The 26,102-nt window shown below is 38.7% G+C and overlaps 1 protein-coding gene across 2 annotated transcripts in view; it reads left to right on the top strand.

Annotated features, from left to right (window-relative positions):
* LOC120535739 (complement C1s subcomponent-like) overlaps positions 1 to 23,815 on the top strand; it is a 58,893-nt gene extending 35,078 nt beyond the window's left edge. For both annotated transcript variants that reach the window (XM_039763768.1, XM_039763769.1), the window contains 4 exons: positions 1,018 to 1,087; positions 3,550 to 3,672; positions 11,821 to 11,895; positions 22,934 to 23,815. In XM_039763768.1, coding sequence (XP_039619702.1) covers positions 1,018 to 1,087; positions 3,550 to 3,672; positions 11,821 to 11,895; positions 22,934 to 23,691 — 1,026 coding nt within the window. In that variant the 3' untranslated portion in view covers positions 23,692 to 23,815. The remainder of the gene's footprint in view (positions 1 to 1,017; positions 1,088 to 3,549; positions 3,673 to 11,820; positions 11,896 to 22,933) is intronic.
* Positions 23,816 to 26,102: the final 2,287 nt, after the last annotated feature.

Genomic DNA, 26,102 nt, shown 5'->3' with positions numbered 1-26,102 from the left:
ACTCACTGCTGCTGTTATCAAACAATCCATCCATCCATCCATTATCCAACCCGCCAACCTAACTAACAGGATCACGGGGGTCTGCTGGAGCCAATCCCAGCCAACATAGGGCGCAAGGAAGGAAACAAACTCCCGGGCAGGGTGCCAACCCACTTCAGCTCGATTCGAACAATAACATGCAAAAATTACCTGAAAAGCATGAACACATCAGTACATTTCCAGTTTTCTTCTGCCTGTGCATTTTGCGTTTAAATTTATTTGAAAGCGTTCCGCATTTTGCAGTTTTCTGCATTTTTAGCCTACTACTTGGATCGATGTTACATACTAGGGAGAGCTGACCAATCCAAAATATCATGGGGTGCTGCGAAAAAAGGGTTTGTCTAAGCTGGCCTCTGGTGACTGTTCAGGAATATTTTCAGTGAACAAGGTCACCAGCAAATTTGCTGCAAAAACACTTTGATGAATTTCACAGATCATCACTGGTCTATAGAGATGATATTTTAATTTTTGGCTCAGCACACTTAAAATGTTTTCAAATTAAGTAAACGACTTAGGACTGTGTTTTTGTGAAAACAGAAAAATTTAAGTTCCTCAGGTAATCTGTCATATTATAAGGGCATTAAAATAGGTTGAAATGGATCAGCAAAATGTTATTGCTGTATTAATTGTAATTGTAAACATCAAAATTAAAAGAAGGATTAGAGCAGAGTAATCCTGCTATAAGGGCATTTCCATTTTTCTTTTGCACATAGTTACTGTATATGTGAGAGAAAAATAACATTATTTTTTTTATCTGCTAATATATTGCAAAATGCTTTGGGTGAAATTATAAGGTAAAGAGTATTCATTAAGCAGGTTATACAATATAGTTTATATATTCTATACATTGTTAAAATACATAAATATTTTTGTTCTTCTGCTGCATGTTTTGTGCTTATTAAATAGATTCTAAAATCAGACAGAACAGATATTTAATACTGTTTTACTGCATCTTACATGTATTTTCTATTTCTTTAGAATGATGTAACAAAGTTTGAGTCCAAGTGTCAGAAAAATGGGGAGTGGAGTAATGTAGAGATCTGTCAAGGTACACAGAAGAGCTTATTTTATGCATGTTAAGGCCAAATGTATATAAACCTTTTATTTCCTTAAAACTTTCTTTCTCGGTTTATATTCAATCCTTAATGAAAATATGACATCTGACTTTTACAAGACTGCACTAGTATAAATGCCAGGGACACATTTGTCACCAGAACCATTTTGTTTTGTCTTGTCCCTTACATTAAAAAATAAAGAAAGATCAGACAAGCCTTTATTATGCTACTTATGTGATAATAACAACAAGTCTATTCAACTTAGTCAAAGAGATTGTTTTATTTATCTGTTATCATCCCATAACTGTGAAGAAGACTTTTGTAGCTAGGGGTAAATCCACTGTACTGGGAACATATTCAAACTACAAATAGCCAAAGGCCAGGTCATGAATCAAATACAGTGTCCTGTAGCGTTGAAATAGTAGCAATAGACCACCATCAATACAACTTAAGCCAATTGTATTGTTAGTAGGGTAGAATGTAGCATTATTTTGTTTATTGATTGTTATAAGAGGTCTAACTTTTGCTATATTCCTTAAGTAAAAAAATTCAGTTTTACTAATCTGGTTAATGTGTGATTTAAAATTTAGGTCAGAGTCCATGATTACCCCTACATTCTTTACCTCCGCCTTGACTTTTACACCTAATGGATCAAGTTTATTTCTAATAAACTTGCAATTTCCATATCTGCCAAACACTAAGATTTGTGTTCTTCACTTATTTAGCTGGAAAACATTATTACTCATCCATTTGGAAATACTGCTAAGACATTGGATCAGAGAGCCAAGAGTATCATGGTCATTAGACACTATAGATAAATAAAGCTGTGTGTCGCCTGTATAGCTGTGGTAACTCACATGGTGTTTTTAGACAATCTGACCTAATGAAAGCAAGTCTAAGGCCGGGTTTATACTTCATGCGGCACGACGCATGCTGCAGCAGATGCTCCTGCTACGCAAGTGTTTTACTGTTTATACTTGCGCGTGTACTTTACGTAAATCTGGAAGAATCCAGCAGGTGGCAGTGCAAGATACCATTACGGTGAGGACAGGTTCGGGTTTCTCTATGTTGTGAATTGCCTGGAACACCCATTAAATTCCGAAGACACCGTACCGCAATATCTCTGAAAAGGATGTTTACTGATTAAATCCATCAATCCAGGGATGTGTCCATCCAGCAAGCATTGGGCATGAGTGAGAAACAATCCCTGGATGAGGCCTCAGCTCATCGCAAGTGAATACCAGCAATATGACTCCGTGCTACCATTCCGCCACAGTGTAACCCCCATGTGTGTAATTATTAACAGTATTCATTGTTTAAACGAAATTAACAATTTATCTGTAAAATGTAACATACATACTTTAATGCATTTCATCATGAAAGTTATATCAAGTATAAATCTAAACATTCTAAATTTGCAGAGAGTTGGAATATCGTACAATTAATGTGTTCTGTGTGGTGATCAATTGCTGCTTGCTGCTGCTGTCAGTATAGGAGGAAGTCCAAGAAGCTCATAGCAACTAAAAACTGGGATGACTTTTACGACGGTCTGCTTTAATGATAAAGTAAACTACAAGGTTAAAGTGGACATTTTGAGATTAAAGCAGAAATTTCTACTTTAATCACAAAATACACATTTTCACTATGTCCTTAATATTTTTTTTCTGTGGCTCAAATACAGCGCTGTACATTATGTTGCTGTTGTGAAGTTGCAAAAAAAAAAAAAGACGGTACAGAAAACAGTATGCGAGACTTTTAAAATGTGTCATTACGATCGGGAATATGCGACGCTTAAATATATAAGCACGACAAATGCATCTATATGTCGGCATTTTGCTTCACCACATCGAACCATTCATCAAACATTGAAGCGCGCACATTAATCCCATAGGATCCGCATAGAGGCTTTCAGTCACATGTAGATAGTAAACTGAGACTCTGACATCACATTCCAACTTTTAGAATACTGCGCCCCCCGACTTTTTGCTGGTACTGCAACTCATGCATGTTTTGCATTAATTTCTGAGGACCTGCTCCGAGGACGCGTCAAATGAACGCTGGAAATGCATGGCAGCCATGATGCGGGCGCGTACGCGTTCTGTGCGTGAAGTATAAACGAGAGAACAAGAACAGATACTGTACATGGCCTCTGTCTGCATTAACCATCAAATTATTTACTACTTTAACTTATGTTGTTTCTGTACTAGGGTTTGTTCTAAAACCTGACTGAAACTTTTCAATAATAGAATACTTATTCAAGCAATCATTTACATGTGACATGATGAAAGATGGTTTATGATTTGTACATTAAGTAATACATTTAAACTTAGTTGCGTTCTTTATAAACTGCTCTTTGGTACTGAGGGATTTACAGTCTGGAAAGCACAATTGAATCTTTATATATGAAATGGTTTTCTGTTACTTTACTCTGTCAAATCATTGTTTTGTTTTTCAGCTGTGGACTGCGGCGAACCAAATGACATGGAGAATGCAATAACGGACTTCAACGAGACTACTTATAAAGCCACAGTCAGATATAAATGCAATGACTACTATGAATTGTCAAGCAATAACACAAGTATGGAGCTAAATAAATTTTAAAAATTCATGAGCAATACATGTGTTGCCAATTGAATAGAGGAAGGACAAATTCAGAGTTCTACAAAAGTTTTTCCATTTAAGTTAGTTTAAAAAATTCAAGTATAAAACTTAAATTTTCTCTGGTTATCAATACAAATATTAAAATTAAATATATATAAAGGAAAAATGCAATTATACATTGTGTGATAAAAGTCAATTTAGAGTCTAGATATATATAGGAAAAAACAATGGAATATACAAAAATACGAAAACTGCAATAAGTGTGATATTTGAAAGACCTGAGGTCTCTTGAAAATCTTACACTGGTGAGGAGCATTCACTCTCTTTCTGGAATTAGTGTAACATCTTACTACCTCAGGAGATGCTCTAGAAATGAGTCCTTCCTCAGTAAGCCTCTCAGTTATTAGTATGTGCAGTGCCCTGACAGCCATTGCACCATTGTATAGAATTGTATGTTCCAGATAAACTATTTACTTGGATAATGTATGTACTTATTATAAAGTTGCAAGTTTAATATTGAATTGTTTTATAGAAGTTGTGTTTTAAGGTTACATCTAGGTTTACCTTAATAGTGGAGATTTCCATATTGTGATTGGCAGTGTGATGAATGTAGGAGAATAGTGGAGATAGATAAATGAAAAAGGAGATTTATTTTGTGGTTTAATAAGGTGCGGCTGAAATAATGGACTGCTGAGAAGACTACAGTATCCCCTTGCTTCCCTTTTCTGTGCCTGTGACTGACAAGAAACAAACCCAGCTTTTTACAATAGTATATGGCCTGCAGATAGTCAAAGAAATTTTTTTATGGGTTTCCAAGTAAAGCATTATTGATGGCTCACGTAACAGGGTTAAATCCTCCATTGAAGAGTCTCAGATTTATGTTTGTAGAAAAGGATTTCATATCCTGAATGAGCAAACCCTCCATGACATCAAGTTTATTATGAGAAACATTGTTAGGAACTGGCCAAGAGCCAGGGCTGGCTATACCATTAAGGTGAACTAGGTGGTTGCCTAGAGTGGCAAAATTTAGAGGGCAGCATTTTTTAATCAAGATAGACTCTAATTTAGGAGCACCCTGACCAGATACAACGGTCAAACTCCTATCAATCCTATTATATTGTTTTATTTTATTTTCAAATACTAGCAATATTTGGTCTAAACACTGATGATCTACCCAAGTCCTTTACAGATGGTCTGCCAAATCCAAGGATACACTGTGGTCATCCTCAAGGAGACTGTCTTCACTCTGAATGTCCTTGTTTCTTTATTTTCTTGATGTGAAAGTTCTTAGTTTTAGTTCTCTTTAGTATAGTTTCCCTTTCAGCAAGTTTGTTCTTTATCTCATTATCTATCCTTATTATTGCATTAACTTCACGTAGCTTTTGGATATATACATGTATTTATGTTCCTTTCCTTATAAGCAAAGTACATTGCTATTATGAGTGGTTTTAGAAGGTTCATTTATGTGCCTGTTATAAATCCTGAAAATATTTAACTAGACAAAAATACTCCAAAGCTGAATTTCTGTTTAATTGCTGAACTATAGCGTATACTATATACAGCGTATACTTTACAACCTTGAAATTTCTTGAATTTCACATTTAATACTTTGTACTATATTCATGTTTCATATTACTATTTATTATTATTGCAGATCAATATTAATGTTCATAATTTGTGAAATTAGTGAGAATACTGGGTGAACCCTATCACAGAACGCAATTGTCAATTGTGTGGTATATACTGTATATGAGGACGTATATAGTGACCACAAAGGGCCCCAAGTTAAAACTATTCCATCTGTTTTTCAATATTTAATATCTGGTTTATTCTGACCCACACAAGAACTAGATTTTGGTTTTTAGTATGAACCAGAACCCTTTTCATACATTAAATAACACACTGTATATTCTAAGAGGCAAAGAAGGGGAGAATTGTGATTAGTGTTGAATCAGTGAATATTCAACCATTAAATTACTATTATGATTACAGCAATATGCTGTTAATGGCACACAGTAGAGCATATGAAGAAGAAATTGTGCAAGATGTTCTTTTCATGTATTTAATGATAGCACTTTTTGACTTCTTCCAAAATCTCAAAGTATGGTTATTTATTACCTAATATTAACTTAAAAATTAGATAGATCAGTGTTTCTCTGTGCTTCTGGTTTCTAACGCAAATAGGTATTTCAGCTATGTCCTTGTTGTACAGTGCCTGTAAAAGTATCTACCCCCTTGGAAATTTTTGTATTTTATTATTATACAAGTTTGAATCACAGTGGATTTAATTTGACTTTTTTACATTGACAATTGGCAACATGTCTGCAAGCGTAGGGTCTGAATGTATTGTTAAAGACTGATTTAATTTAAAGTATAAGTATCTCTCACATGATATAAAAAAACTATGGACATATGAAATCTAAAGATTATGGAATTTAAAGACAGAGAATCTGAAGACTCTCTAATGTCAACATGAAAATAGATCTCTGCAAAGTGATCTAAATTTATTATTGATTTTATATATATATATATATATATATATATATATATATATATATATATATATATATATATATATATATATATATATATATATATATATATAAAATTGATTCACCCCTGTCAAATCAGTATTTCAGTATTTAGTAGATGTGCCTTTTGACAGGAATTCCAGCCTTGAGTCTGTATGGATGGGTTTATATCAGCTTTGCACATCTGGGCACTACAATCTTTCCTTATTCTTGTATGCAAAACTGGTCAAGCTATGTCAGGTTGCATGAGGATCAAGAATGAACAGGCATTTTCATGTCCAGCCACAAATTTTCACATGGACTGAGATCTGAACTCTAAGACATTAAAATTGTTTTTAAGTCATTCTTTAGGTAGCATTGGCTTTATGTTTGATGGTGTCTGATGGTGTTGTCTTGCTGAAAAACACTTTTTCTTCCATGGCACATTATTTTGCTGCATTAAGATTACCCTTTATCCTCACAAGCCTTCCAAGACCTGCTGCAAAGAAGCATCCCCACAGCATGATGCTGCAACCACAATGCTTCATGGTAGGAATGTTGTGTTTTTTGATAATGTGCAGTGTTTGGCTTAATCCAAACATGCTGTTTAGTCTGATGGCCAAAAAGATCAATTTTGGTCACATCAGACCATTGAACCTTCTTCCAGCTGACTTCAGAGCCTTCCATGTGCCTTCTTGCAAATCTACCCAATATGAAGTGTGCATTTTTTTTTAACTGTGTCTTTCTCTTTGCTGTTCTGCCGTAATGGTCATAAGGCTGTGACTGGTGAATGACTTGGGCAACAGTTGTTATGTGGAAAGTCCCCCCAGTCTCAGTTATTGTGGCTTGTGAATCCTTTAGAGTAAGTCTTCTGGTGGCTTCCCTTTCTAGCCTTCTTCTAGAATGGCAGCTTGCTCTAAGCAGATTTACAGCAGTGGCATACTCTTTCCATTTCTTAAAAAACTGATTTAACTGGACTCCGAGGGATATTTAGTGACTTGGACATTTTCTTGTATCCATCTCATGATTTGTGCTTTTCACCTCTTCACAGGGTTGCTTTGTTTTCATTGAGTAGGTTAGTAATGGCTCACCACAAGCTGGACCTTTAAGATATAGTGCAGTTTTGCTACAGCTAACTGAGGTTCTTGACTACAGACAGGTTCTCTTAATTTAGCTAATTAATTTGACTTCTAAAATAAATTGGCTGTGCCAGATTTATTAGTTGCAAGTGCTCAAAGATGCTTTGAGTGGAATCGTCATAGTCAAATCTGTACATAGAAACCTGAAGAGAAGCAATTACCGGTGGGAGCAACGTGGAGAATAGAATGCAAAATAGCAGTTTGACAATATTAGAATGTGTGTAGAGGGTCCGTGGCTTAGCATGTTGTGGTCAGTTTTTAAATGAATAACTAAATAGCCGACTCGATCTCTGTGGGTGTGCGTGGTAGTGTGGCTGTAGGGAGTTGGTGGAGTGATCGAGATAGGGCACACGTGAATATAAGGGTGTCTTGATTGCTTCATTAGCTTCCTGTGGTTTGCAATTGTGGTGCTGAACCCATGGAGGCATATAAGGGAGAGTTGGACAAGAGAGTGGGGAAGCTGGAACAAAGTAAAGGCAGAAAAGAAAAAGATAGTGAAGGCAGTAGTCGGTCAGTCATTACGCTGGAGTGGATGCAAATGGTCAGGGCCCCGTGGAGTCCAATTACTGCACAAGAGATTACTATCTTTGTCTCCTGTGCTATTCCAGTTTGAGGTTTATTATTATTATCATTGTTGTTATTATTGTTTATTTATTTGCTATGCTTATAATTTTTCCGCAATCCCAAACTTCCACCCTCACCCCCACTATGTTTTGACTGATTGAAGTGTTATTAAACACATTCAGAATAAGGATCCAAAACAAATATCGCTTATCCCGTTCAAAACAGCTTTTTGCATCCCTGGGTATGGATAAGGAGCCCCAACGGGTCACCTCAAAACCAGAAAGTATAGAAAGTAGTAATATAGAAAGTAGTAATATTGATGGACGTATTAATGTGGAGGATTGAGATGCAGGTTTTCTCCACAGTGTGTTGTCTTCTGGAAAAACAGGTAGGAGACATACCTGGAAGGGTGGATAAGTCCTTGGCTAAAGTGGGGGTAGATTCACTTGTCATTGTCCATGTTTCAATAAATGATATATATAAGGGCAGGCTGTCAGTTCTGTAATGGAAAATTTAAAACTTAGGTGCAGTGCTTAATGTGCAGAACTTACAAAGTTGTCTTCTCTGAATTTCTGCCTGTGCCACATGCCAATCACATGGAAAAGGAACTAATGAATTGGGAAAGTACATAAATAGGTTAGTTGAGGATTGTTTAACTAGGGACAGGCAAAATTCTAGTACATTGTTAAAAAGCACAAGTAAAGTAAGTAATACTTTAGAAATGCTTGGCTTCATGTTCAAAATATTAAGAATAAAGTAAATTATATGTGGCTTCATATAACTATGATATAACAGGAATAAAAGAAGCCTGGCTAAATAATAGAAATGGCCATGAGTATAACATAGAGGGGCACAAAAAAGACAGGCATAACCAAAAAGGGGGGATAATCGCAATTTATGTAAAACAAAATTTGAATGCAAGCCATCTTCAATTGGATGGTGAGTCACAGCTTAGTGAAGATGTTTGGATTTGACTAGACAGCATCAGTGATTGAGGACTCATGGAGACCCCCTAATGCAGATAATAGTTTTACTTTACATATTTTCAAAAATGTTAAAAAGGAACATTTACAGTAGAGGTGGATATTATAACCATGGGGTTCAGATATGACCTGGCCTAGTCTTACAAATGGCAGAGACCAAGAAATTGAGTTTTTAGACATAATCAATGACTGTTTTTTAATGCAATATCTTAAAGTACCAACAAGAGGGGAAGCCCGTTTAGTATTCTGTAATAATCAGGACAGGATTCAAGTAATAGATATGACAGCATCATTATGATGTAGTGACCATAATAAAATATATTTCACTGTGATTTCAAAAACTAAAACAGTTAAATTTAATTTTAGTAGAGCATATTTTGAGACAAAACCTAAATAAGATAATTTGGGATAAGCTTGTAAGTGTGAATAGACAGTTGAGGAGATATGTGGCAGGTTTAAAAGTAATTTATATATAATAAAGGTCAATAAAGAGTATGAAATTAAATAAGGATAAAAAAGGACTTAAAAAAAGGTTTAGAAGAAAAAATAGCTGTATAATGTGTATAAGATTAATAATTAAATTGTTAACCGTAGAGTATATGAGAGCATAATAGAAATCCTTAAAAGGCAGTTGGAGATAAGTATTTCAGAAAATATGGAAGATGAACCAAAAAGATTCTTAAAATATTTTACTAGTAAAAAAAACGAGGGAGAGGTGAAGAGTATTTATATAGGTAAAGGTGAGCTAGAATATATGGCAAATATATAGCAAATGCTTTGAACTTGTATTTTATTGAAGTTTATACATGTAAAGAAACTCATAACCTCCTAAAAGTGTAACAGAAACTACTAAGGAGGTAGTTGGTGGTTTGAAACTTGTACAGGGAGAAATGCGCCACCACCAACCTACTCAAAGCACCATGATGCCCCAGCATTGATGGACTAAAAGCCAGAAGTCCACGTGATCATCATCATCATCATCATCATCATCAAATCCTTCCGTGAAAACCATAAATACAAAGAGGTCTGTTTCATTTATGTTAGGTAGAATGCCCAGAGGGGACTGGGCGGTCTCATGGCCTGGAATCCCTGCAGATTTTATTTTTTTTCTCCGGCCGTCTGGAATTTTTTTTTTTTTTTTTTTTTTTTTTGTGTCCCCCCTGGCCATTGGACCTTACTCTTATTCTATGTTAATTAATGTTGACTTATTTTATTGTCTTACTGTGTCTCTTATTTTTCTATTCTTTATTATGTAAAGCACTTTGAGCTACATTTTTTGTATGAAAATGTGCTATATAAATAAATGTTGTTGTTGTTGTTGTTGATTAAATAGGCTGAAATCTAACGAATCACCAGGACCAGATAGCATTTATACTTGTGTGCTTAAGAAGATTAGTGAGTACATATATGAATTCTTGAGGCATACTTTTTGCACATTGAAAAAATTACTAAAGACTGGATGCTAGCAAATATTAACTCATTATATAAAAAGGGTGATTGGACTGATCCAAGTAACTATAGGCCAGTAAGCTTGATGTGCAGGTAAATAATTGGAAGGAATTATTTAGGAAGAGATCTAGCAGCACATGTCTAGGAGATGCGTATTATCAAACACATGGGTTCAGGAGGAAGTTCATGTTTCACTAATACAGTATGCTGGAATTCAATGTGAAAGCAACTAAAGCCTACGAGAAGAGAGGCACATATATTATTTATCTTAATTTTCAGAAGGCTTTTTGATATGGTAGCACATGAAAGAATAGTGATTAAAATAAGTGGGGATTCAAGGCATATGGACAAGTGGGTACAAAATTGGTTAAAACACAGGAAGCATAGGTTTATGATGAGGGGAACTTCTTCAGAATTTGGTGATGTAAAAAGTGGTGTCCCACAGTAATCAGTGGTGATGCTGCTGCTTTTTGTGATATATATAAACAATCTGAACACAAACATAATCAATAAGTGATTAAGTTTACATTTGATACCAAATGAGGTGGAAGGGAAGATAATGTAAAATCAGCAAAAAATGTTACATAGGGACTTAGACAGCATACAGGTTTTGGGCAAATTATGGTAGATACATTTTATTTAAAGTAAATGCAAGGCATTACACAAGAGAAGTTATGCTTAAGTTATATAATGCTCTAGGAAGGCTTTACCTGTAGTACTGTATGCAGTTAGCAGCACATGAGAAAGTCCAATGAAGAATGACTAGGCTGATCCTGGGACTATGAGGTATGAGCTATGAGGAGCAGGACTTGGACCATTTCAGTTTAAGCAAATGGAGATTAAGAGGAGGCATGACTGAAATGTTTAAAATTATGAAAGGAATTAGTACAGTTTATCCCAGCTATTACTTTAAAATAAATCCTTAACCAGAGACACAGAGACATGGTTGTGAACTTGCTTTGGGCATATTTCGTAGAAATGTTTGTTTTTCTAAGGAACCATAGACAGATGGAAAAAAATTACAAAGTAGTGTGGTCGGTAGTAGGACTTTAGGGACCTTGAAATCTTGATTTGATGTTATTTTAGACAATCTAGGTAAGTAGGATGATTAAAACAAAAAAGTGATGTCCTTGTGTACAATTAAGGATCAGGGATAGGGCCAACATATTTGAATGAACAAAGAAGCAATTGAGACATATTGGCAAATATAACTACTTATCTGTACTTTTATGGTAACAACCACAATATTTTATGTGTAAACAAATGTTAATATGACTGATAGTGATATAAAATATCTGTATTCTGACAATGCACATTTTTATAAATAAAATACTACAGTTTCCTTTTTCAAAAAGAACAATGAGGATGATGTGAACTACAAGTATAGAAAAAGAAATTAACTTTGAAACCTGTGGTAGTCTAGGGACAGACACTGATAAAGAATGTAATAATAAAGTGTAATGTTCTTTTTCATTTTTAGGTGATACATTTTGTAGTGCTGATGGTACTTGGGTGACAAATGGGATAGAGAGTGAACTACCACAATGTATACCAGGTAAGCATATAAAGCAGAGTATAAATGTTGTAAGTGTTGTCAATTTATTTCAGTTTATTCTGAGTAGGCACACTTTCAGCATGCTATACAATAACTGCAAACATATTAGATAATATGGACAATAATATAGTACTTATACAGTTTATATTTAGTATACATCACATATTCCTACTGTTATTCCATAAGCAAACAAGGACATTTTCTTTTAGTTAGAACATATCCACTTTAAGACAGACCACATGTCACCTTAGACACAGAGAACTGAAAGAAAATGGAAAAATTAAATTACACAGCAACAAGTAAGACAATTAGCAAGACAACTAAGCTCTGAAATTGACTCCCATCTAACCAACCAATCAGTGGAAGGTGCTTTGCATACACTCTAGAAAAGGGCCAATTCCATAAAATATATTTAAAAGGTACCTTTTTGATATAAAATACACTTAAGGAGTCTGATAATAAAAAAATGACTTTTCAGCTAACACCAATCATTCTTCTCCAATATTGTAATGAAGATCATTCTCTAGCTGTCCAGAGGTAGAACAGTTAAGCAGGCGACAGCGTAAGGGTTCATTAATACGGAGGAATACAAACAGTGTGAGTGGACAGCTTATAAATAAGAGGAATCGCATAGTTAGGAGAAGAGACAGAAAAGTAAAGTTAGCCTCATAGAAAGACAAATAGCAGGCAGCTGAGAGGGAGAACAGTACAGGACCTACACGCGAAGTTGGAGAATTAGTGATGAGTGAGTGAGTCAGAAATTATGAGAAAAGATTAAAGGAGCTGAGCCTATCCAGTTTAAACAAAAGAAGATTAAGAGGTGACATAATTGAAGTTTTTAAAATTATGAAGGCAATTAGTACAGTGGATTGAGACTGTTATTTTAAAATGAGTTCATCAAGAACACAGGGATACAGTTGAAAACTTGTTAAGGGTAAATTTTGCACAAACATTAGGAAGTTTTTCTTTACACAAAGAACGACACACACTTGTAATAAACTACCAAGTAGTGTGGTAGACAGTAAGACTTTAGGGACTTTCAAAACTCGACATGGTGTTTTTTTGGAAGAAATAAGTGTATAAGTGTAAAAGCTGGCAAGCTTTTTGGGATGAATGGCCTGTTCTCGTCTAGAGTGTTCTAATGTTCTAATGTTCAAGTATCAGTGTCCCATGGCAAACAGGTTTGGCCAAACAAAAAATGGTTCACAGCAATCCTCATGACAGCACACAATGAAAACAGCATACCCTGTCTGTGACAGGGTTACAGGAATCCACCCCTAGAGCACTTGGTGGTTGGGCAACCCACAGAACTCAGCCAGGTTCAGCCAGAAATTATGATGTTGAGCTGTCTTGTGGCTTAACCATCTGCAAGACTAAGGGTGAGGGTGGGATATGATGCCAATTTAGTGACAGGCATTGGCAAGAAAGACCTAGATGAACTTCACCCTGGCAATAGAGACTGGCTTTGGAAAATTGAAACATTACCTCTCTGAAAGGCAAGGAGCCTGAGCTGATGCAGGAGATGGAAAAATATCAGCTAGATATAGTTAGTATCTCCTCCTCACATAGCATGGGTTGTCTAACCAAACTTCTTGATCAGGGGTGGTCTCTCTCCTACTCTGAAGTTCTGTTGTGTGAAAGACAAGGGCAGGTGTGGGGATACACACAGGCTTGTGACTGAGGGCTCTGAGATTGGAGTTTTCTCCAGGAGATGTGAAGGTTGCCTCAATTCGGCTATGAATTACAGAGAAATGAAAGTAGCAAAGTGAAAGGGAGTCTCAAACATGGCAAAAGTAAGTATAGACATAGAAAGCTCTAGAGGAGTTGACCAGGACCTTCACTGGCCAGCCCAGAAAAGACTCACTTAGTCCAGCTTACTCTCGACTGCCACAGTAAGCTTCTACTTAGCTAGGCTCCAAAATGAGGATGCTGGTTAACAAAGTTCAAACAGTATTTAATGTCTCAAAATATCTCACAAGCAAAAACTGCAGCTTGTGATCAAAAGGCTACAAAAAATCTTTGTAAATGAGTGTCATTTATTCATACAAAGAAAAAACAAATAAGACACAAAAGGGAAAAAGGAGTTGCCATAATTCAGTCCTAAGGCAAGTAAGACCCAATAAACAAATCCAGAAATCAGAATCCAGTGACTGAAGCCAAATAATCAAAGAAACAGCAATACTCACACAAAAAAACTGAAATGACCTCAATGAAAACACTGCCTGATCTCCTGTTCCTCTAGTTTGACTAGCCAGAGAGAGATAGAGCTCAGCAGTGGTGATGTCAGGGTGTCCTCGCCTCTTAGGAAACCACACAAAAATAACATGGGACATATGCAAACTTAAAGGGATGGTTTAATCGGAGAATTAAACAGTAATAAACAAAATCAACAGAAATTATATTAAAATAAGAAAAATAATAATTAAAAATGAACAAAAACAATAGTATAAAATACAGTCTGTTACATAACACCTCACATGTGTTGTGAGAGGTGAGGTAACAGGGCCACTCTCACATGCTATTTAGTTCCTTTATGAATGCAGTAAGTGCTGTGTCTGAATACTTGCCAAGTCAAATTTGGTCACTGTGAGTGTCAGTCTGTCAAGGCTGTGTTTTTTTTACCGCTCTTGATTGCGGTTTTTATGGCCAAGATGTTAAGGCACCGCCGAGGATGTGAGGACATCAGGTTGGGGAGGTTAGGGGTAGCATCATTACTTTGTACAGATGATGTTTTCCTCATCTTACTGTGACCTTTGACATGCATTTCAACAATTCACAGTCTAGTGTTAAGCAGCTTGGATGAGGATTAACACCTTGTAGTCTGAGGACATGGTTCTCTCTCAGAAAAGAGTAGATTGCTCTTTCTACATGAGGGAGATGCAACTACCATTAGTAGGGGAGTTTAAGTAGGTAATGAAAGATGAACAAATGTATTGGAAAGACAACAGGCATTCTGTGGGAGTTGTACCAGTCCATGGTGGTGAAGTGGGAGCTGAGTCTAAAGACAAAACTCTTGGTTTATTGGCCAGTCTACATCCCTGTCCTCACCTATGGCCATGAGTAGTGAGCAGTGATCAAAAGAATGAGGTCACAAATACAAGCAGTAGAAATGAGGATTATTTGCAGAGCTGCTGAGCTGACACTCTGTGCTAGGGTGAGAAGCTCAGTAATATGAGGGAGTCTCAGAGTAGAGTCGCTGCTGTTCCGGATCAAGAGGAGCTAGATGAGGTAATTTGTGCATTTAGTAAAGATGCACCCAGATGGCTACCTCTAGAGTTACTCTGGGCACATTCCACTGAGTGGAGACCCTGTGGCAGACCTGGGACATGCTGGGGAGATTACATCTCTTTCCTTTAGAATGCACCAGGAAGAGCTGGAATCTGTAGCTATGGACAGGGAATTATGGGCTGACTTGCTTGGCTTGCTGCCACTGCAAACCCTACCAGGAAAAGCGGTTTCAGAAAATTAGATGAGATAGATTAATTAACACCTGTAAAAGGCAAAAGAAGGGTTTGGAAGATAATAATATACCAAAGAGAACACCAGAGTAGTTGTGCTAGCCAGGAGGTGTATTCATTGCCTCTCAGCCTGTTGTACTCTGTTAATATTGGGTAGATTATTAAAAATCAGCAGTTCATCTGTTAACTGAAAGGTTGATGGATCAAGGTTGACTTGGTCCATGAGGATTTGAGAATGTCAGGGTAATAACCTAATTGTGGAAGACAGGAAAGTTCTGACTCCAGTATTATTCTGCCCGAGTAGGATTCCAAGGCTGGTCATGGCAGCCTATGGAAAAAGGTTAAAAGTACAGTAATCCCTCGCTATATCGCACTTCGACTTTTGCGGCTGCACTCTATCGCGGATTTTATATGTAAGCATATCTAAATATATAACGCGGATTTTTCTCTGCTTCGCGGGTTTCTGCGGACAATTTGCTTCTGGTACATGCTTCCTCAGTTGGTTTGCCCAGTTGATTTCATACAAGGGACGCTATTGGTGGATGAATGAGAAGCTACCCAATCAAAGCACGCAGTTAAGTTCCTGTGTGCTGACTGGCTCAGCGACGGAGTGCTGAATTCGATTCCACTGCATTAACCAGGAAGTCTCGTCTCGCTCATTCAGCATCAACGTGTTTCGCTGTGTAAAGAGTTAACTGTTGTGTTTATGTTCGTGCATAGTCAAGTCCTTCGTTATGTCTCCAAAACGATCTGCTCCTGCTACTGCTTCAGGAGCCGTGCCCAGGCGCCAACGGAAGATGCTAACGATTGCCGAAAAGGTAAAAGTTTTGGATATGTTGAAGTAAGGGAACAGCTACACTGCTGCAGGATGCCATTACGGCATCAATGAGTCCACGATTCTTTTTATTTAAAAAGGAGGAAAAGAATATAAGATCTACAGCCGCAGTGTCCTTTAACCAGGGCGCAAAACGAGTTGTAAGTGGGTGTAATAAGGCAGTAGTCCAGATGGAATCTGCTTTAGGTATTTGGATTGAAGACTGCCGGAAGAAGAACAGCGGTGCTACACAATCGCCTGAAGAGGCTCCTTTAGAAGAGCTGTAACGTTCTCCTTTGTTGTGCAGTAAAATTAAACTCATCGTTATCGGACAAGTCGTCGTGTCATTGTTGGTGAGTACCCATAACTAATTTTCTACGTACTTAGTACACGTACGTACGTTTATTGTAACTGTACACACATTTTATACAAATTTTCTTGCATTGTAGGTATTTATTGACGGTGGCCTGTCTATCTTAATGGCTGTAACATATGTGATATCGGAGACGCTCTACAGTATCTTTAAAATAACATTTTGGTTTTATGTAGAGCATTTACATGTTATAAATTTTTCACTTATTTTTATATCACCTAATCAATTACAATATGTTTAAAACTGTATTACATATTAAAACTCCTCAATGATATACGATATGTATGTTTGTGAGTAGTATATAAACAGTCTGTTTACATACATAATTTCAACGAATCTTACCTAATAACTAAGAGAATATAAAGGGTTTATGCTGTATAACTGTGCGGGGAATATTTATAAACAGTGTGGGAGAGTTTAAAAGGCTTAAAATATACTGCTCAAAAGAATTAAAGGAACACTTTTTAATCAGAGTATAGCATAAAGTCAATGAAACTTATGGGATATTAATCTGGTCAGTTAAGTAGCAGAGGGGGTTGTTAATCAGTTTTAGCTGCTGTGGTGTTAATGAAATTAACAACAGATGCACTAGAGGGGCAACAATGAGATGACCCCAAAACAGGAATGGTTTAACAGGTGGGGGCCACTGACATTTTCCCCTCCTCATCTTTTCTGACTGTTTCTTCACTAGTTTTGCATTTGGCTACAGTCAGTGTCACTACTGGTAGCACGAGGTGATACCTGGACCCTACAGAGGTTGCACAGGTAGTCCAACTTCTCCAGGATGGCACATCAATACGTGTCATTGCCAGAAGGTTTGCTGTGTCTCCCTGCACAGTCTCAAGGGCATGGAGGAGATTCTAGGAGACAGGCAGTTACTCTAGGAGAGCTGGAGAAGGCCATAGAAGGTCCATAACCCATCAGCAGGACCAGTATCTGCTCCTTTGGGCAAGGAGGAACAGGATGAGCACTGCCAGAGCCCTACAAAATGACCTCCAGCAGGCCACTGGTGTATCTGACCAAACAATCAGAAACAGACTTCATGAGGGTTGCCTGAGGGCCCAAATGTCTACTGCGCCCTGTGCTCACTGCACAGCACCAGGGAGCTCAATTGGCATTTGCCATAGAATACCAGAATTGGCAGGTCCACCACTGGCGTCCTGTGCTTTTCACAGATGAGAGCAGGTTCACCCTGAGTATATGTGAAAGACATGAAAGGGTCAGGAGAAGCCGTGGAGAATATTATGCTGCCTGTAACATCGTTTAGCATGACTGGTTTGGTGGTGGGTCAGTGATGATCTTGGAGGCATATCCATGGAGCGACTCACAGACCTCTACAGGCTAGACAACGGCATCTTGACTGCCATTAGGTATCAGGATGAAATCCTTGGACCCATTGTCAGACCCTACGCTGGTGCAGTAGGTCCTGGTTTCCTCCTAATGCACGACAATGCCCGGCCTCATGTGGCAAGAGTATGCAGGCAGTACCTGGAGGATGAAGGAATTGAAACAATTGAATGGCCTTCACGATCCCCTGACTTAAACCCAATAGAACATCTGTGGGACATTATGTTTCGTTCCATTAGGCGCCGCCAGGTTGCTCCTCAGACTGTACAACAGCTCAGGGATGCCCTAATACAGATCTGGGAGGAAATGCCACAAGACACAATCCATCGTCTCATTAGGAGCATGCCCCGACGTTGTCAAGCATGCATACCAGCTCGTGGGGGGCCACACAAGATACTGAAAAGCATTTTGAGTAGCAGAAATTAAGTTTTTGAAAAAATGGACTAGCCTGCCACATCTTCATTTCACTCTGATTTTAGGGTGTCTACACAATTGAGCCCTCTGTAGGCAGAAAACTTTTATTTCCATTAAAAGACTTGGCATCCTTTTGTTCCTAAGACATTGCCCTGTCGTTATTTGTATAGATATCCAACTTCATATTGAGATCTGATGTATCTAATGTGTTTCTTTAAAGTGTTCCTTTAATTTTTGTGAGCAGTGTATATAAAAATAACCATACAAACATATGGTTTCTACTTCGCGGATTTTCACCTATCGCGGGGGGCTCTGGAACACAACCCCTGCGATCGAGGAGGGATTACTGTATACAAAAGAGTCAACATTCTCGGTTTGAGCTGGACAATTTATGAGAAAGTAATTTCTGTTAGTATTCAATTTCAGAAAGCGTATTAGTAATGAAAGCATAAAGTGTTCTAAGGTGATCTCGATACAGGTATATCGTATGCGTATGAGTATGACAACATGTAGCTATTGAAAAGAAGTGAGCCCCACTAGTATGTTGTAGTATACCCAGTATACTACTTGTAGCAGTTTAGGAGAGCATTAATACTCTGAATTCTCTAAACATCAAACAACAGACAATAAAATGTTTTAAAAAGTGGTAATGAAAATGAAAAAAGAAAATGAAATAAAAATATTGCATGCATACAAATACAGCAGTAAAGGACCAATACATACTAAACCACAATTCGATTGTGGCGAGTGGCTGGGGGTGGTACCCAGCCGGGACGCCCAGGAGGACCAGAGGAGGGCTTGCGCCTCCTCCAGACCACAAGGGGAACACACCCTGGTGGCTTTGGGGACCACGGAAACAGAGCTTGGAAGCTCAACCCTATAGGGGCCCGTAGTCACTGCCAGGGGGCACCCAGATGCCTGAGGAGCCCTGGCCCTCAGCACTTCCACCACACCCGGAAGTGCTGGGGGGAAGAAGATCAGGGACACCCGGAGTGCTTCCGGGTGCACAGCCGGTAGATTTATCAAGAGGCACCTGGAGAAAGTCCGAGTAGGGATTAAAGGGGCCACCTCCCTCCATTCAATGGTTTGAGTTGGGAGCGGAGAAGGCCGGAGCTCGGGAGGAGAGGAAAGGAGGTGACCTGAAGAGAGTGAGGCATTTTGTTGAGGCCTGGACTTTGGGGGAGTTTGGGGTTGTGGTGCACTTTTGTAAACAGTAGTATGTATAATAAACATGTGTTGGGTGAACCATCGCTGGCCTTCCCTTGTCTGTGTCCGGGCCATCATCCACAATGGCATCCCAGACAAGACTCTCCGCCTGTTTCAAGGCGGGGACCCATCAACTTAAATAATTTGTGGATGGCCCAGCGCAGCAGGGGAGCCCACACATGTGCTGCGGGAGAGGCATGCACACAACCCCGTGAGAGAGACTCGCCCCATGGACCACCACCGGTCCGTAGAAGGGCCATTTCCCCCTCATGCAGGAAAACAACGGGTGTTGCAGGTGTGCAGCGAGCTCCTACGATCGCACCATCGCTGGAGGTGCCCGGGACGGCATTGCGTCTAGAGAGGCCACGCCGAGGACATTTCCTCTGACAGACGGGACCCGGGAGGAGGAGGTGTTGCTGCAGCTCGGGAGACTGCGGCAGCTGCGAGGCTGTCCGGAGGCATGCCACCGCACCGGGAAGAGGGGAGACAAGATGGCCATGGACTCGAAGTCCCTCCCCGAGACAGGCAAGGGATTGGACAGTGTGTCTTGCGTGCCCGCCGATGATTGGATGGAGACGGGACCAAGGAATGTCCATCCCGAGCCGGGGAAGGACCCGATTGGGCAGAGAGAGAGGCCCCACAGGAAGCAGCCGGTGAGTGTGACTGATAGACAGGTAAGTCCACCATCGGTTGACTTTCTGTGCTTGTCAGCGGCTCTGCACGAGGTGAAGGAGTGCCTTCAGCCCGCAGAGTCGCTTTTACAGGTGTTACGTGCCATCCGTGAGGATTTGAAGAAGCTGGAGAGGAAGGCAGTCGCGTCCGTGAAGTCACTGTGTGAGTGGACAGAACGACGCGACGCTGGATCCTTCGGCTGGAGTGGTACGGCAGAGCAGGTAAGTGAAACCGGCCCCGTAAAGGATAAGGGAGACCCCACCGAAAAGACCCGTGATGTAAATGATCAGAATCAAGTAGGGGGGGCTCCGATAGTGGACGCAACAGTAAGAGCAGAGCGCATGGTGAGGGGGGAGAAAACGAGAGGGCAGGCGGGACGCAGACTGATGACTGCTGCAGGTCCTAACGCCCTACGCCCCGAGCCAGTGCCAGTCTCACGCCGATCCACAGGGACGCAGACGGAACAGGGTCTATACCTTTCCCATAGGGAGACCCAAAACATCACGGCGTCCCAGAGAAAGAGGAGGAATCAAGGGGAGAGAGCCGGTTCCTTCGATAAAGGCGAACGTGAGGCAGGATGCTCATGTCCATAGAAGGGCCGCCTTCTGTGGAGGCAGAGGGAAACCCCAAAGCCGGCTGAGGTGATGGGGGTGCGAGCGGTCCCATCGGATGTCCCAACTAGGGAGGCACGAAACCTGTGAAGGGGGTGCTGAAGAGGCACATCTTGGGTTGCCGGTCGGAGGGTGGAGCGCTCCCTGTAGGTGGTACTCAGCTGGGATGCCCAGGAGGGCCAGAGGAGGGCTTGCGCCTCCTCCAGACCATGAGGTGGCACCAGCCTGGTGGCATTGGGGACCACGGGAATGGAGCTTGGAAGCTCAACCCTATAGGGGCCCGTGGTCACCGATAGGGGGCGCCCAGATGCCAGAGGAGCCCTGGCTCTCAGCACTTCTGCCACACCCGGATGTGCTAGGGGGAAGAAGACCAGGGACACTCAAAGTGCTTCTGGGTATGCACCTGGTACTTCCGCCACACTGGGGAGTGCCGGCGGAAGATTATTGGGAGGCACCTGGAGTACGTCCAGATAGGGATTAAAGGGGCCACCTCCCTCCATTCGATGGTTTGTCAGGAGTGGGGAAGGACAGAGCTCGGGAGGAGAGGAAAGGAGGGAGCCTGAAGAAAGTGAGGCATTTTGTCGAGGCCTGGACTTTGGGGGAGTTTGGGTTTGTGGTGCACTTTTGTAAATAGTAGTATGTATAATAAACGTGTGTTGGGTGAACCATCACTGTCCACCTGCCTGTGTCCGGGCCATCTTCCACACTAGACCTTTGTCAATATGAAAACAAATGTTCAATTATTATTACTTAGTGGAGTGATGCCGGTACTTTAAACAAATGAAACACTAGGGTACACCAACAGTGATTTAATGGCTAAGGAACTGGACTTTAGCCACCATGGTTTCTGATTCAGCTCCAGCCTCTACTTCAATGTGTGCCCCTGAGTCAGTAAGCCTGCCTGTGCTCTGTAAAATAAAAAGGCATCTGGAATGTATTGTAATCTTCTGATTTAACCTTGGATAAAGGTTGAATTGGGAAAACAGGTAAAATATGACATGCATAGCAAAGTAATACGCAAAGATTAGATACACAGATAACATGAAAACTGGCCATAATCCCAGTTACTTGCAAGTCCAGGGGAATGCTTAGAGGCAACAAGCTTCCTGCCATGACTGAATTAATTTGACCTGACTCTCTTATAACCGGACTACTACACTCAAGAACTAAAGTAGTCAGTTTATCAGAAGCTGTCTTCTGCCTAGAATTTTCCTACAAGCTTCCATTATTTGTATTGCTTCAACTATATTGTTTGCTACTTGGTTGTTTGCCAGCAAGATTTCATTAAACCATGATTTCATAGAGACAGATACATAGCTAGAGAGTGGAGTTATTATATGGAGGTACCTTGTATACAATAATGTAGTTGAGGTGAAACTTAAAGGACACGCACAAATTAGAATAAAAGAGAAATGAATTCATTCTAAAGAAGTGCAATAAAAGGGACAATTTTAGAGAATAGCGTTCCCAGATGTGAGAACCCTGTTCAATGGAAGGTTCAGGTATGGAGTAAAGTAGAAAAACCTCAGGTCAGAATCAGTGCAGCCTTTAAAATGGGAGTCTTCTGGACAAATTCTTACCAAGTCATAAGCCAAAGGATTGAATGTCTGAAGGAGAAGGAGGTGTAAAGCAGAGTGGAACAAAAAAAATAATTAGTAGTGGTCATGGTGTAAGTCCTCATTTCTGTAGCCAATTAAATAGGTAGGTCCTATTAACCCAACAATTCATAATGTCACCTTTGACAGATCTCTGTCTAGAAATCATCTGTGGATGGATGAGGTTTCAGCAGTGGTGATTAATTACTACATTGTCTGCCAATCCCCCCCTATTTCTTTATTTCCAAGTTCAATTTCAAACAGTGACTGCTGGCAAATTTAATGCAATTGTCCCATTAACCCTAAGCGGAAAAATATATATGAAAAAGATAATTTAACAGAGAGTTGATATGGTAGCTAGAAATACAGATGCCAAATAACTGCATTTAGTCATTTGTTCTTTATTGGTTTTTGCCCTAAGATTTTATTTTGAAGATTATTTTGTTGATTAGGGTTCTGCATTTTGATCTAGGAGAAAGTACAAAATTCACCTTCAGGAAATGATAAATAATAATATAATTAATATTGTGTGTTTTGTTTGATTTCAGTTTGTGGAAAATCAAATCTTATGTCTTCAGTCCAACGTATCTTTGGTGGAAAGAAAGCAAATGAGGGAAATTTTCCCTGGCAGGTGTTCTTTATGGAACCACGAGGAGGAGGGTCTCTCATTTCAGACCAGTGGGTGCTCACTGCTGCACATGTGGCAGAAGCAGAAACTTTGAAAATGTATGCAGGAAGAATGAACATAAATGGTCCTGAAGGTGTAGAACTGCATGCGGCAGAAAAAATTATTCACCCTAACTATCAAATTCACAGCAAACCTCAGTACAATTATGACAATGACATAGCATTGATTAAATTAGAAGAAAAGGTCAAACTTGGGCCCCAGATTTCCCCAATATGCCTTCCAAAAAATAAGCAGTCTGATGAGCTGCAAAATGGGGAAATTGGTTTAATTGCAGGATGGGGTGTCACAGAGGAAAGAAAATTAGCTGAAGATCTAATGTATGCAGAAATCCCTGTGGTGAACATGGACTTTTGTAAGAGTGTTAAACCAAAAAGTAGTAAAATCAAACCAGAAAATTTCATCTTCACAGAAAATATGTTTTGTGCTGGAATGAGTGGGACAGACAGCTGCCAAGGTGACAGTGGTGGTGCATTTGCTGTTCCAGATATGAATACAGATGATTATCACATTAAAGGAATCATCTCATGGGGAATTGGGTGTGGATCATATGGAGTATACACAAAGGTAGCCAACTACTTGGGATGGATAGAAGATACAATGTTGCAGAATCAGGACTGATCAATATGTCTCAATAAATGATAATGTTAATGTTACTTTAAATATAACTAAACAAGTTTTTAAAACAACATGTTAAAAACCTAATTTTTATGTAAAATCTTTGTTTTACAAATAAAAAATATACATATTAACCATTATCTTACTGTGTTTCAGTTGTTTTTGTTTAATTGAAAAATATATTCATTGTTAGTTTTGGTGTTCCTAGAGTAGATATAGAATTTACACATATTTCTAAGAAATGCTAAAGTTTTCATTATGTATAATTTATAGCTTATTTTATATTCTTTATTAGACAGTTTGCGAATATAGATATGATGATTTATATTTGGTCTCATTATGCACAGGAAATTGGACAACAGCAACAAGGAAACCTCAAGTCTCAACAAAGTTATGGCCTGAACTATATAAACGTCTTCTGAAATAGAGCCTGTAGGAATCCTTATAACAAAGCCCAAGAATTCATTTAATAAGTCAATCACATCAGTAAGTTAGACTGTTAAAAATAAAAATCTAATTTTACAGTATGTTCACATTATTTCAAATGCCTGGTATCTTATTGTATAAAAACAGTATTGAACTACCATTTAACAACTTATTTGTTATTTAATACATTTTGTCTGTCACTACAAAACACAATGATATTCCCTTTTTTAAACGGAAATTACACCAGCTTTACATTTATAAATTGAGTTTAATTTAGCAATTCAAGTAGTATTACTTAAATAAAAATAAAAAATAAACACAAATAATCTTGAAAATACTGTAAAAGTTACAGAAGCAATGAGTGCCAACCAAGAACCCTAAAATGACAATCATTTACCATATTTTCAAATATGTAAAAATAACATAAAATCACAGATAATTTTTTAATGTTATAAAGTGGCAAAAGACTGTTAATTCACAGATATTCATTGTATTTTCATGGTAAATGTCTGTCAAAAAATGTTAATAAAAGGTTTTAAATATTCTAATCAATTTTGAAGTCCTAAAAGAATGCAGATATCTCATAAACATATCACTCAAGTGATCTCTTCATTACCCACATGAACACTGTTGCCAGACCAAAGAGTATAAAAGCCTCTTTTTTACTAGAGAGTTTGTATTTACAGAATTTTTCATATTAAGTTTCAAATTTGTTTTCACCTCTGGCCAGTTGCACAGACCTCCAAATCAATGATTAGAATGCATTTCAAATATCGAACGCTCCATTAGTTGGAAACTTGTAAAGTTAAGCATCACTATAATTGTAAAAAAAATATTTAATGAACAGAATCAGAATCGGTTTCAATGACGTAAATCTTAATGTTTTTTTTATTTTTTATTTTATTTTTTTTTATTTTATTGATTTTATTGTAATCATTCCATACAAATTGATCAATTTTTACAAAAAATAGGACTGAAAACAAATCAACCCCCACCCCTGAGAAAGAGAGCATGGCCAACAGAGTAAAACTTAAAGCTAGTAAAAATAAGTAAAGTGATGAGTTTAATAAGTGGATAAAGATAAATGGAGAAGAAAAAGAAATGGGAAGACAATCTGCTTCCTCTGTGCTTTAAGAGCTGAATCTAAAATGTTATTGATTAGATCCTGCCAGGTTTTGAAAATGTTCTGAACAGGTCCTCTAAGTGAGAATTTGATTTTCTCCAATTTCAAACAGTATAAAACATCAGTTACCCACTGACTTAAAAGAGGAGAGTTAGGATTCTTCCAGTTTAGCAAGATAAGTGTACGTGCCAATAGTTTAGTGAAGGCAATCACAGTTTGTTTGTCCTTCTCCGCTTTAAACCCATCTGGAAGAACACCAAACACAGCCGTTAATGGGTTAGGAGGGATTGCGACACCAAGGCTGTCTGAAAGGAACTTAAAAAATTTTGTCCAGAATAATGTTAATTTGGTGCAGGCCCAAAACATGAGACCCAGTGAGGCTGAAACTTGATCGCAGCGTTCGCAAGTTGGATCTTGCCCTGGAAACATTTTGGCAAAAAGTTTGAGGTAGAATTTGATTGTTTCTAGCTTCCGTAAATGTTGCTAATAAGAGGGGAGCTAGCTGAGTGGAGAATTTCTTATAAAATTCAACAGGGTAGCCATCAGGGCCTGCTGCTTTCCCACTCTGAAGTGACTTTATAGCATCTAGTAATTCTGATAGCGCCAAAGGTTTATCCAATTCCTCTGCACTAAGAGTATCTATTTGTGGTATCTGTAATGCATCCAGAAATACATTAGACTGTGTGTTGTCTTCTTTAAACTCAGTAAGGGTTTATAGTAGTCTCTAAATGTGTGCATTATATGTGTATGGTCAATGATTTTGTCTCCGTTTGTGTTGGTGATTGCTGGGATTGCATTGCGAACTTCTTGCTTGTGGATTTGTTGAGCTAAGAACTTATTAGCTTTCTCTCCATGTTCATAGTAA

This window comes from Polypterus senegalus, chromosome 9, assembly GCF_016835505.1.
Source record: "Polypterus senegalus isolate Bchr_013 chromosome 9, ASM1683550v1, whole genome shotgun sequence".
NCBI lineage: Eukaryota > Metazoa > Chordata > Cladistia > Polypteriformes > Polypteridae > Polypterus > Polypterus senegalus.
This window is presented reverse-complemented; position numbering and strand designations above follow the sequence as displayed.